General features: G+C 50.7%; 1 protein-coding gene across 1 annotated transcript in view; it reads right to left on the minus strand.

The window, feature by feature from the left end:
* LOC116836374 (NACHT, LRR and PYD domains-containing protein 3-like) overlaps positions 1–13,706 on the minus strand; it is a 95,722-nt gene that overhangs the window by 17,565 nt on the left and 64,451 nt on the right. Inside the window, exons 8-9 of the mRNA XM_032799938.2 lie at positions 11,401–11,568; positions 5,200–5,370 (exon numbers count right to left, since the gene is read on the minus strand). Coding sequence (XP_032655829.1) covers positions 5,200–5,370; positions 11,401–11,568 — 339 coding nt within the window. The remainder of the gene's footprint in view (positions 1–5,199; positions 5,371–11,400; positions 11,569–13,706) is intronic.

The following is a 13,706-nucleotide window of genomic DNA, read 5'->3' on the forward strand; positions in this document are numbered from 1 at the left end:
GAGAGATCACTTGATCATTACCTGTTAGGTTCACTCCCTCTGGGGCACTTGGCATTGGGCATTGTCGGTAGACAGGATACTGGGCTGTATGGATTTTTCGTTTGACCCAGTATGGCTGTTCTTATGTTCGAAATGAACCCAAAATTATCGAGACAGATAAGAGTCAAGGAAGCCAGCAGAGTATCAGAAACCTGGAAAAATCTCTCCCGGGATGGGCTCAGACGTTTGGTCACAAGCTGAGGTGATTCAAAAGTTTTGGATTTTTTTTAGCAGAATTTTTTATTGTTTCTTTAAACAATCAAACACAGCAAGTAGCAAATATTTGGCCACACACTCTGAAACCCCAAACCATGTTCAGGTTTTGGCAGAATAATTTCAGCTTTTCAATTAAAAAAAAAACAACTAATTTTGAAGGAAAGAAGAAAATTGTCCGTGATTTTTTTCTGCTTTTTAAAAACCTCTAGTTTTCGATCCAAAAAAAGTTTTGACAGAAAATATTTGTCCAACCCTTTTAATGAGCTTTAGCGCCTTTTAGCACTAGCTGATTCTGAGAACTAGTGATACCTTGTAAAGAAGTGTTCTCAAAACTGGGCTTGTGCCGAGATGCGGAAGGTTTATTTTTCCCAGGGCTGCCCATGGAAGGGAGCAAGTGGGGCAATTTGCCCGGGCCCAGGCTATGAGAATATAGTACTGCAATTTTTTTTTTATGGAAGGAGCCCCCGAAATTGCTTTGCCCCAGACCCCCTGAATCCTCTGGGCAGCCCTGCCTTCCCCCCAGCCACACTGGGAGGTGACTGTATCTGCTGGGCTGAGCTGGCAGCATGGCCAGGGCGAAACAGGGATCACTCTGACCCCTCAGGAGCAGTGATCAGCCAGGCTGGAGCAGGGCCTACCTAGGTCAGGTTCCCTCAGGATCCACTTGCCTAGCACAGCCCCCTGTGTTGGTCTGCTGAGCTCTTCCCCTGCCATAAGGGGCTGCTTTGCCTTTCCTGCTGGCAGGAATGCTCCAGCGGGGCCATCTCCCCTATCAGCTGCCCCTGCCCTTGCCGGGAGTGGCAAACCTTGAATTTTTAAGGTGTGCCTAGAATGACAGTGCCACAAGCCATGTTTCTACTGCGCCTAATTGGAAATCTGGCCCAGCTAACAGAAAAGTGTTAATTCCTGTGCACTGAAAGCAAATGGTCACTGTGTGTGAGATCACAGAATCACAGAGTTGGAAGGGACCTCGGAAGGTCACCTAGTCTAACCCCCTGCTCAAAGCAGAACCAATCCCAGACAGATTTTTACCCCAGTTCCCTAAATGGCCCCCCTCAAGGACTGAACTCACAACCAATGCTCAAACCACTGAGCTATCCCTCCCCCGATCAAAGATCAGTCTCTCCGTTCATTCCTCTTTCCCGCTATGAAGAATGAAACCATGTATGGCCAATATGAGCACTTGATTTCTGTGAGCAGAAGCTATAAATGTGGACACAGGAAAAAAATTTCATCATTTAACTGTTTGAATTCTTGTTTTTATTCTCATTTTAGTTACCACTAGTAAGTGTCCACTCCCACAAACCTCCTTCCTGCTGTGTACATCTTCCAAAGTTCTGCTCCATTTGTGCTGAATTGTAACGTGATCCAACTGGTTCCTGGTCTGTGATTTGATCACCTCTGTCTCTGCTACCTTGTGAAATTATAGACTGTAACTCACCTGTACATGTATCTTTACCTGCTTTAACCTCTTAATAACTCATTTCTTTTTCTGGGGGTTTGTCTACACAGGAATGGAAGCCGAGGGTTAGTGGGACTGGAGTCGCCTGACCTGTGTCTGGAAATACTGAGCTTGAGCATCTACTTTGCATTTTACCCCTAGGTTAAGAATTTTCTGACCTGTGCTTGAACCTAGGACTCTGGCACCCACACTGCAATGCACAGACCCCAGTCAAAGTGACCCAGGAGTCAGCAACCTTTCAGAAGGGGTGTGCCAAGTCTTCATTTACTCACTTTAATTTAAGGTTTCACGTGCTGGGGTAATACATTTTAACTTTTTTTAGGTCTTTTAGGTTTCTCTCTATAAATCTATATATAATATAACTAAACTATTGTTGTAGGTAAAGTAAACAAGGTTTTCAAAATATTTAAGAAGCTTCACTTAAAATGAAATTAAAATGCTGATCTTAAGCCACCGGCCTGCTCAGCTCGCTCCTGGCCTGGGGTTCCGTTCACCTAGGCCGCCAGCGGGCTGAGCAGGGCCTGCGGCTGGGACCCCAGCTGGCAAGGGGCCGGCAGCCAGAACCCCAGACTGGCCGCTGCCAGTCTGGGGTTCTGTCCGCTGGCTCCTGCCAGCCAGGGTCCTGGCTGCTGGCCCCACTCAGCCTGCTGCCAGTCTGGGGTTCTGGCTGCCAGCCCCTTGCCAGTTGGGGTCACAGCTGCCGGCCCCACTCAGCCCGCTGTCAGCCTGGGGTCCCACCCTGCCCACACAGAGTGGGTACCTACCTTCTCTCTAGTTCTGGCCCTTTCTCTTCCTCTCTCTCTCTGCACTGAGCTGAGGGTGGGGGTGCACTGAGCACAGGGCTAGGGGTTGGGGTGCAGGGGCTGGCCAGGAGCTAGAATGAGGGTGGGGGCTCAGGAGGTTTGGGTGTGGAGTGCTTACCTGGGCAGCTCCCATTTGGTGCAAGGGGTGCAGGTGGGAATGTGGGAGGGGGGTGCAGGAGCTCTCATTTGGTGCTCAGGGTGGGGATGTGCAAGAGTCAGGGCAGGGGATGTCAGGGGGCTGGGTATGTGTGGGGAGTGCAGGAGTCAGGGCAGGAGGTGTGGTGGGGCTGGATATGTGTGGAGGTGCAAGAGTGAGGGCAGGGGGTCTTGACGGGGATGCAGGGAGCTGGAGTGCAAGGGGGTGCAGAGGTCAGGGCAGAGGGCTGGGGGCGTGTGAGAGAGTGCAGGAGACAGGGCATGGGGTGTGAGGGGGCTGGGTATGTGTAGAGGGTGCAGGAATCAGGGATGGGATCATGGAGGGGATGCAGGGGGCTGGGGTGCAGGGGTCAGGTCAGAGGGCTGGGGGGTGGGCTGGGATCAGGAGGGTGCTCCTAGACCCCTGCCCTGAGCAGCTCACGGCTTCCCCACCTCCTTACTGGTTGAAGCAGCGAGGGCACTGGGGCTGCTCTTCTCCCCTCCCTTGCAAGGGCCACCGGCGACAGGGAGGAAGAGGAGGCGGGACTCAACGCAGCATGCTGGGGGAAGAGGCGGGGAAGGGGGAAGCTTGGCTGCTGGCAGAGTCTGTCCTACAGCAGCAGCCGGCAGGACCAAGCTTGATTCTGCCCCCTGCCAGAGAGAGCGGTAGGCGGAAAAGAGCAGGCTGGGTCGGGCAGCATTTTCAATGATACACTGCTGCCTGCCGGAGTCCAGCTCAGCCTGCTGCAGGGGTTCGGCAGCAGGCTGAGCGGGACCCTGGCAGGCAGCAATGTGCCATTAAAAATCAGCTCACGTGCCTACCCCTGAAGTAACCCCATCCCATAGTGTCTAGCGCCCATTCCCCCCTCCAGTGTCAACACTCCAGCCCTACAAATGTGCTGCACTCTACTTACTGCCCACCCTATTTCCTAATGGTGATGGTGCTGTTGGAATTCAGGTGCCCATAAGGACACACGAGTACAGAAACCCCATAATTAGCTCCTTTGGTGGCTGTCTCAGTAGTACGACTGCAGCTTGTGAAGATACTGAACTACTGTCTAATCTGAGAACTGGGCTCTCCACCTCTAGGCTGAGTCACACTGGCAGGAAAATGCCCATGTGCTCCTGTTCTGTGAATAATTAGGATGTCAGTCTCCAGGTCTGCTAAACTATTAAATGAAACTTTGCAGTTCTTAATTTTTGAAGTGGCGCTTGCGTCTTCAGGCCCACGGGGCTGGGGGGTGCGAAGGCTTGGGGCTTCCTGCCTCTGGTGGGATGAGCCAGTGCTTTCAGCTCCAGTCTTGCGGGCAGGAAGCCCTGAGCCTCAGCGCCCCCTATGGGGCTGGAGCTGTGAACACTGGCTTGCCCCGCTGCAGGTGGAAGCCCAGAACCTCAGTGTCCCCCCCAGCAGGCGAGTTGAACATGTGTGGCCCAAGGGCTGAACAAAAATGAGCAAGGGGCTGGATCCAGTCCGCGAGCCATAGGTTTTACATCTCTGGCTTATAGCTTTATATGAATACGTTTCTAGTTCTTTAATACGTATATCTAGAACTCATCAACCCTAACAAGTAGTGTATGTTGTATGTGCGAGTGGGAGGTCAGTGGTCCTTGAACTATTTACAATCCAGCCTTTATATTATCCAAGGAAACTAATTTGGAGGGGAGAAAGTCAAGACGGTCACTGGAAAGGGGATAAAAAAGTTCCTCTACATTACGGATGAAGAGAAATTAAATACAGTCTCCATCTGAGCAACCAGGGAGAGACATGAATTTTTGTGTACATTAAAGATTGATTTTTCAACCTGATATCATCTAACACACATTGGCAAAGGGGTAGAGCAGAGTTTAAAAGTCAAAAGGTAGACTAAAAAACCCACCACAGTTAGGTTATTTTTTTTAAGTCTATTGATTTTCGAGGGTCTAATTCACGATTTTTGATGTGTTAAAGTTGGCAGTACTGGGTTGTTGGGTTTTTTGGTCTTAAAATAATTGTGTCTAACATCAATATATGCTGCATCTGGGATTTGCTAAAAACCACTGGACTCTGTTCTCAGCTGCACCAACTTCACACTCAGCGCTGATGAGACTGAAGTAACTGGTTGCAAGCCACCTCTGCACTGCCCTGATCCTGGGCCAGGTGAGGGACAAAACAACCTCTGGTCTAAAACAGAGGAACCTTAGGGCTGCAGTAAGTTGCCCCAGATGCTGTGCCGGTCTAGGATAGGTGGAGCACCATGCACTCTGCCCTGGATATACACCTCCATGCTCCTCCACACCCCTTAAATAAAGGTAGAGTGATGCAGGGAGTGGGTGGTATAGAGCTCTCTATACCTGCTTTCTACCACCAGAGGATTACCTTGAGTCAAGAGGATCCTTAGCTGCTTCTTAGGGCAGATGCCCAGCTGCTGTCCCTGCTCCACAGGGACTGAAGCCTGAGCCCACTACGTGCACTGTAGGATGCTGTGATCCTTCCTGGTACCCTGAGTTTAACTCACAACATCAGTGTTACCAGGCACAGCCTAAAGGGAGCCGGCTGTTTCTTACCGCAGTCTCTGCAGTTTGCAATTCGGGTGTTTCAGTCCCTCACACAGCAGCCACACTCCAGAATCTCCCAGATTATTCTCACCCAGCTGCAGCTCTGTCAAGTTCTGGCTGACTCTGAGAACAGCAGCAAGATCCCCACAGCCAGTGGCTGTGACACCGCACTTCCACAACCTGCAGGAGAGAGAAAGGCAGAGAAGGGGGATCATTGCGTGAATGGGGTTCATCACAGCTGTTCTGACAGGTGGCCCAAGCCACCAGCCCCTCTGCCTGACCAATCAGCATCAAGAATGAGTCCTGTTACAGACTCTGGGTATGTCTACACTACGGGATTATTCCGATTTTACAGAAACCGGTATTTGGAAACAGCTTATATAAAATCGAGTGCACGCGGCTACACTAAGCACACTAATTCGGCAGTGTGTGTCCATGTACTGAGGCTAGCGTCAATTTCCGGGCTGTTGCACTGTGAGTAGCTATCCCGTAGCTATCCCATAGTTCCCGCAGTCTCCCCCGCCCATTGGAATTCTGGGTTGAGATCTCAATGCCTGATGCTGCACAAACAGTGTCGCGGGGGATTCTGGGTAAATGTCATCACTCAATCCTTCCTCCGTGAAAGCAATGGCAGATAATCATTTTGCACCCTTTTTCCTGGATTGCCCTGGCAGACGCCATAGCATGGCAACCATGGAGCCCTTTTAGCTTTTTTTCACTCTCACAGTATGTCTACTGGATGCTGCTGACAGACGCGGTACTGCAGTGCTACACAGCAGCATTCATTTGCCTTTGCAAGGTAGAAGAGATGGTTACCAGCCCTATTGCACTGTCTGCTACTTTGGAAATTGGTGATGACAGTTACCAGTCCTATTGTACCATCTGCTGCTATCATACGTGTTCCTAACTGGCCTCGATGAGGTCGGCCGGGGGCGCATGGATAAAAATGGGAATGACTCCTTGGGTCATTCCCTTCTTTATGTTTTGTCTAAAAATAGAGTCAGTCCTGCCTAGAATATGGGCCAAGCATACTGGAGAACCAGAGAGCACAGCTGCTCCGGGTCAGAGCCCCAGAGATCCCGCAGAAATGATGAGCTGCATGCCATTCTAGGGGGTGCCCCTGCAACAACCCCACCTGTTGCTTTCCTCCTCCCCCACCCTTCCTGGGCTACTGTGGCAGTGTCCCCTCATTTGTGCGATGAAGTAATAAAGAATGCAGGAATAAGAAACACTGACTTTTTAGTGAGATAAAATGAGGGGGAGGCAGCTTCCAGCTGCTAAGATAGTCCAGGTAAGAGTGAATCTCCAGGAGACAAAGCTTAAAGAAGGTTTTGCCCAGGCACCCCCAGTTGACCTCACGGAGGCCAGCCAGGAGCACTCACAGGATAGTGACAACAGTTATCAGTCCTATTGCACTGTCTGTCATCAGGGAGAGGAGAGAAGGGGATACTGCTGTTTAGTGCTGCACCAGCCCGTCTACCAGCAGCATCCAGTAGACATACGGTGACATTGAAAAAAGGCGAGAAACGATTTTTTCCCCTTTTCTTTCACTGGGGGGAGGAGGGGGGAATTGACAACATATACCCTGAACCAAATGGAACAATGTTTTTAACCCTTCAGGCATTGGGAGCTCAGCCAAGAATGCAAATACTTTTCGGAAACTGTGGGAACTGTGAGATAGCTTGAGTCCTCAGCCCCCCATCCCTCCCTCCATGAGCATCCATTTGATTCTTTAGCTTTCCATTACGCTTGTCACGCAGCACTGTGTTGAGTCCCTGCTGTGGCCTCTGTCTGTCATGGCCTTGGAGATTTTTTCAAATGCTTTGGCATTTCGTCTTTTGGAACAGAGCTCTGATAGAACAGATTTGTCTCCCCATACAGCGATCGGATCCAGTATCTCCCGTACAGTCCATGCTGGAGCTGTTTTTGGATTTGGGACTGCATGGTCACTCGTGCTGATCGGCGCGCCACGCTGGGCAAACAGGAAATGAAATTCAAAATTTCTCGGGGCTTTTCCTGTCTACCTGGCCAGTGCATCCGAGTTCAGATTGCTGTCCAGAGCAGTCACAATGGTGCACTGTGGGATAGTGCCCGGAGGCCAATGCTATCGAATTGAGGTCATGCTAACCCTAGTCCGACATGGCAATACCAATTTCAGTGCTACTTCCCTCGCCGGGGAGGATTACAGATATTGGTATTAAAAGCCCTTTATATCAATATAAAGGGCTTTGTTGTGTGGATGGGTGCAGGGTTAATTCAGTTTAACGCTGCTAAATTCAGTATAAACGCGTAGTGTAGACCAGGCCTTAGTCCCAAGTACCACTTCTTGTCCATGAGAAACCAGCAGTTAGTGGGATTCCTGTCTAAACTCCACCACTTGCCCTGTTCCCTTCACCAATCAAACGTGAGAATGGCCTAGACACTTCAAACATCTGCCACTGACCAATGAAGTTTGGAGTAAGACTCCCTAAACACTGCCCCCTCACCCTTTACATTGACCAACCAGAATTCAGAAAGGGTAAAATGTTGCCCTTTAAATCCTGCCCACTCCGCACTGATCAGCACCGGGATGGTGGGGGGGAAACAAACAAAAAAGAAAAAAAAGGCACAGCTGGAGCAGCAAAGCAGGTAAAAAAAAAAAACCTGAGGCGCGGCAAAGCCAGGGGGGAACAAAACAAAAACACGGCATCGCCGGAGCAGCAAAGCTGAGGGGGGGACAACGGCGTGGCTGGCAAAGCAGGATAAAAAAAAAACAAAAAAACCCTACAGGCAGCCAGATCCAGGGATCAGGGGGACTCTCTGTGCTGCAGAGTGCATGTCTGGTTTAGTGGGGGGGGGGGGGGGGCAGTGCTTCAGTGGGGAGCTCACCCTGTGGCCCCGATTGCTGCGCCGCCTGCCAAGACGGCTCCGCGCTGCTCCAGTCAGCAGAGAGGGAAGGACATGGGCTGCCCTGCTGAGTTTGCTGCAGGGCGCTCCCTCCTCTGCCCACCCTAGGTTTGGACACAATGCCGCCCCCTAGAATCTGCCGCCCCAACCACCAGCTTGCTCAGCTGGTGCCTGAAGCCAGCCCTGGGTGGGGCTGCACAGGGGAACCACTCCCTGCCTCAGTTCATATCCATGCTGCCTCCTCCGCTGAGCACACAGCCCCCGCTATAAACCACCTCCTCCAATCTGTGCCGCAGGCCTGGGAGGGGAGGATAGTTAGAGTGGCACTGGCATGCTCAGCAGAGGAGGTGGAGCCAAGGTGAGCTGGGGCAGGGTCTCTGGGCGGCGTTAGCTGCCGCAGAGGGGGGGTTCTCCCCAGATGGGGTTAGCTGCTGCGGGGGGGACTCCCCGGGCGGGGTTAGCTGCCATGGGAGTGGGGTCTCCCCGGGCGTGGTTAGCTGACGCAGAGGGGAAGTCTCCCCATACGGGGTTAGCTGCCATGGGGAGCGGGTATGTGTTTCTTTCCAGGAGGGGTTAGCTGCTGCAGGGGAGGGGAGAGGGGCTCCCTGGGCAGGGTTAGCTGCAGGGGGAGATAGCTGCTGGGGGGCGGGCTCCCCGGGCAGGGAGGGTGGCAGGATCCCCAGGTGGGGGGCTCAATTAGCTGCCACGGGGAACAGGTTAGCGGGGAGGGGGGCGGCTCAAGGTGAAACTTCCATGCATCAGCCCTGGATAGAGGGGCTGCCAGTCTACCCTGGTTCCAAGACCCCACCAGCTAGCTGCAACTGGCTTCTCTTCCTGCAAGCAGTAGACAAAGCAGGTGGCTGCCAGACGAAGTCAGAATGGACCATTGCACAACTTTAAATGAGCGTGTTCTCTAATTGATCAGCAATGTAACAATGAAACAATGTTAACCAGGACGACTTAAAGTGAGGAGTTACTGTGCAGCACTTCAGTATATGTTGTATAAATCCTACGTTCTGAGTGCTGCAACCTGCCAGAATGTGACAAACGGTTGCATGGGAGGCCCTGATCGGGGGTGGGGTGGGGAGTGAATCATGTCCTGGCCCTGGGGGTGGGGGTGGGGGAATGAGAGGCACTCGGGGTTGTACAGCCCACCATGCACTCACCCTGCAGCAGCAGCTCCTGCTCCTTCAGGGCTGGGTAGCTCTCTGATCTAGCTGTTGTAACCTGGTGCATGGGGTCACACTGTCACTCACTGAAATTTGAGTGAGCTCCCTCTAGTTGGGCCAATTCAGTGGCAAAACTTTTACTGTTTTCAAGATGGAGCAAAATCAAGTCTTCAGGGACAACTGTTTACAGAGTAACTGATACTCAGTACTACAGGAGGTGGTGAATGAGAGATAGGTCCCTCTGCACTTCCCCCTCCCATGTGGTCAGAGAAAAATCACTGAATCAGGCTTCGCCCTCCCTGCAAAGAGAATGGCAACCCCTGGGCTTGAAGTGGAATCACAACTCAGAAAACCTTCCCTCTGCAATCCGATCAATCTGGTTGCCTGCATCTGTGTGCGTCTCTTGCAAAAATGAAATGTCTACTTTTTTCTGGGACAGGAGCTCGAAAAGAGCCCTATATTTTTTAACATCCCTGTTCCCACTCACATTCAGAGAGACACACACAAAAGTAATCCTCAGACCAGTACTCATCAGAAAAAATAAGAAAAAAATCACCATGTGTTCCCATATTCATTAATTCCCCATGTTTCCATTGGTGAAAGAGACACGTGATTTGGTAACCACTTTATTCATTCTATACCACTTTTGTATGAAAAACTCAGACACAAAGACACATCTCATAGTATATTGAACAGAAAATAAAAACAGATTAAGATCAGGAAACCAATCTGCCACTTTTACACCACGTTTCCCCTTAGTCTCATCCAGAAGCCTACCAGTAGTGTCCGGCCTGTATTCCCCTCCCCTCCCTGTCATGGAGTTCAGGACCCAAAGAATCCATGAGTTTGTCGTCCCACACACTCAGACTCAGAGTCATTACTGATCTTGGGATGTGAGGGGAGGCTTAGAGAGACCAGAAAGAGGGGGCTGCTAGGACTGAGTGGCAAAAATACCTGAGAATTCTCTATGCCTCCAACCAAAGACCCACCCTCAGAAGCACCCACAGTCACCATGTGCTCCCCGATTGCACTGACTCAGTTAATCCATTGGGGCCATCACTGGCTGTTTTTTATTCTGGAGTTTTGCCAGCAAGCCCGAATCCACAGCCAAAGCCATGGAAACCACAGCGACAGGCTCAGCCTCCATTTCTCAGACAGGCTCAGGCTGAGAGTCCATTGAATCAGGAACCACAAAACCAGTAATACCATCTCCCTCTAGGTGTAAAGGGGATACTACCCCCCAGAACCAACATCCCCGGAGATATCTGGAGCCTGCTGGCACTCAGTCCCCGCCTCAGCCACCCTACCCTATGCTTTACTCTCAGAACCCCCGACATTCCCAGGCACAGGGTACCAGGGGCAGCCTGCCTCTTCTTAGGGCATTGATTGACTCAATATATCAGACTCCCACAACGAAAACAGGCCACGTCCTCGGTGGCAACAAACATGATGTTGTCACGCTCCCCAATCCTATACTTCAGGGACACTTTAAATACTTTGGAAGTTCTGTTTAATATCATATAGACCTGCCTACGAAAGGACAAAACTGGCTGAACCTCTGGGCTTTACAGACCAAAGGAATCCTCCTAATAGGGCTAGTGATCTTACCAGGCCTTTGCTCAGCTGCTCATTCCTAAAAATGGAGGGACATTAGAAACAGCGACTGTAACAGCAGGTGTTGAGAGGGGCACAACAGGGACAAACACATCCTAATCCCCTCCACAACCACCTGCTCAAGGAGGCTACGTGTGGCAATAATCACAACAGCCTTGCTCATGCGGGAGGCAACACTTCATGTTCTTAAACCTAGTGACTTTCCCACAGCTAAAACATGCTCCTCCACTGATGCAGAATCTGGAGGCAAAATACAAAACCCATAGCCACACGTTAAACCCTCAGAATCTGCAATGAACTGCAGTTTTTGTCCCCCTGGGCCCTCAACTCGGAGGTAATTGTCGGGTGTGGGCTCAGCTTTACTTAGTTTCCATCTTCCAAACATGCCAGTGCATGTTGTGAGCCACTGACCCATGCTGGAGACACTGAACTCTCAGCTTCTCCCTGTAGCGGCCAGGAGCAGTCACTAGCCACGCATCCTGTCAAGCTGTTTACATAAAGGACATCTGTAAATGCACAGAGGAACCCAAATCTTACTTACGACAGACTCTGCAATTTACAGTTTTGTTTCAGTCCCTCACAGAGCAGCTGCACGCCAACATCTCCCAGTTCATTATCGCTCAGCTCCAGCTTTGTCAGACTCTGGTTGGTTCTGAGAAAAGCGGCGAGATCCACACAGCCAGCGTCTGTGAGATGACAACCCTGCAAGCTGCAGGAGAGAGAAATGCAGAGAAGTGGGATCATGGAGTAAACAGGACTCGTCACATCTGATCTGACAGGTGGCCCTATGCACCAGCCCCTCCCTGACCAATTAGCATTGAGAATGAGCCAGAAATTCTACCCGAGGTCCTGTTTCAGGCCCCACCCCTTACCCATGAGTAATCAGTGTTGGGTGGGTCTTCCTGCTTAACCCCCCACTGCTTCCCCTTCAGAGATAACCAATCAGCATTGAGAATGGCCCAGACATGTCAATCCCCAAAACTCCGCCATTGATCAATGAAGAATAAGATTTGCAGTAAGGTTTCCTCCCTATGCAGCTCCCCGAACCCCTTCTACTGACCAACCAGATTTCAGGATGGGTACAAGGTCCCTTACGTCTTGCCCACTCAGCTCTCAACCAGTCAGTCTGGACTTTGCACATATCAACCCCAGGATGAGGGGGAGGGATAGTTCAGTAGTTTGAGCACTGGCTTGCTAAAGCTAGGGTTGTGAGTTCAATCCTTAAGGGGGCCATTTAGGGGTCAAGGGCAAAAATCTGTTTGGGGTGAAGGAAGGGGCTGGTGGGGGCTGAGGGATTCAGAATTTGGGAGAGGGTGGGAGCTGGGTGTTTGAAGTGCAGGAGGGAGCTCTGGGTGTGGACTTACCTCAGGTAGCTCCTGATCATCAGCACAACAAAGCTAAGGAAGGTTCCCTGCCTGTCCTGACACCATGCTGTGCCTCAGAAGCAGCCAGTAGGGGGGGCAGGCAGGATGCTCCATGTGCTGCTCTTGCCCACAAACACTACCCCTGCTCCCATTGGCTGGCAACTGGCCCATGAGAGTGTGGAGTTGGGGCAGTGTGCAGAGCCTCTTGGCCCCCTTGCTTAGGAATCAGACCTGCTGGCTGCTTCCAGTGTGCAGGGCAAGTGGGGACTAGCCTGCCGTAGCACTGGTGACCAGACTTTTAATGGCATGTTCAGCAGTGTTGACCAGAGTTGACAGGGTCCCTTTCAATAGCATTTTCTGGTCAAAATATGGACAACTGGTCACCCTATTGGGCACACTGCTGCATGGGGGGTGGGGCTGGAGTTTGCTGCATAGAGTCAGGGTTCCAATCCTGGTAAAAGAGTGGTGAAGTCGCACCTGCACAGCTTGGCTTTGCGTGCTGGAAGATGATGCTCATGAAAGAATTGTGAGTCCAGAGGTGGATAAAAAGTTCTGCCATAGTTTGCCCAACCCAGTCTACTGTCTCTGATCTCAGTTTTGACACTGGCCTGTCCCTGGATCTCATTTACAGCACCAATTCATTCCAATTAAAAGTTTATTGATTAAACACAAGAACGAACAAGACAAAACAGTAATGTATATTGAAAATCTGGCTGAGTGATTATGCAAAACAAAGTCAAAACCTTCAAAATCTTTCTTCTTTGGAGGCAAAATATCAGAGTCACTTATTTTCAGAACAACTTTTCCTTGATGAAAACAAAATGACTAATTTTACTATCAGTCCTGATGTATAGAAGGCATTTACTTACCTTTTTTTAAACAGACAGTCACAAGGCAGAAGAGAGACAGGATAGAAAAGACGAGTGCAATAAGGGTTTTGTGGATGTTGTTGGAGCACCGTATTGCCAGTTATTTACGTGTGGATGCTTTTTGGCTGGCAAGTGGATCACGACACCTGCTGTTTGGATCCTAGTTTACAATCTGGTTAGGGATGTTATCTGAGCGGATCTTTTCTTCTTAGACAAGGATGATAGTATAGCTGACTTCCGGATTTGATGAAAAGCCGAAAGAGCAACAGGGAAAACAGAAGGAAAGAAGGGGGCAGGGGGCAGAAAATAACACAACAAAAGGAAGGGAGAACAATACAGGTTCTTATGAGCTTCTGCAGTGCTAGTAGTTACATACTGTGACGAACTGGGACTGTTCCTAATGTTTGCTCTGAATACTGTGTTGGTGCCTCAGTGTCCCCTAGGCAGTTCTTAAGTATCTTGGTGGTGGGATAAGGGTGTGTGATTGCTACAGAGGAAGGGGCCAGTGCCCCTAACTGCCGGGCACTCTGCCTCCTAGCAACTGATGGCCTGGGCCCCTCCTCTGCAAAGGTGCCAGCTGAAAGTGTTGGAGACAAAGGGATCAGGTGACCTCC

This window comes from Chelonoidis abingdonii, chromosome 4, assembly GCF_003597395.2.
Source record: "Chelonoidis abingdonii isolate Lonesome George chromosome 4, CheloAbing_2.0, whole genome shotgun sequence".
NCBI classification, from domain to species: Eukaryota; Metazoa; Chordata; order Testudines; family Testudinidae; genus Chelonoidis; species Chelonoidis abingdonii.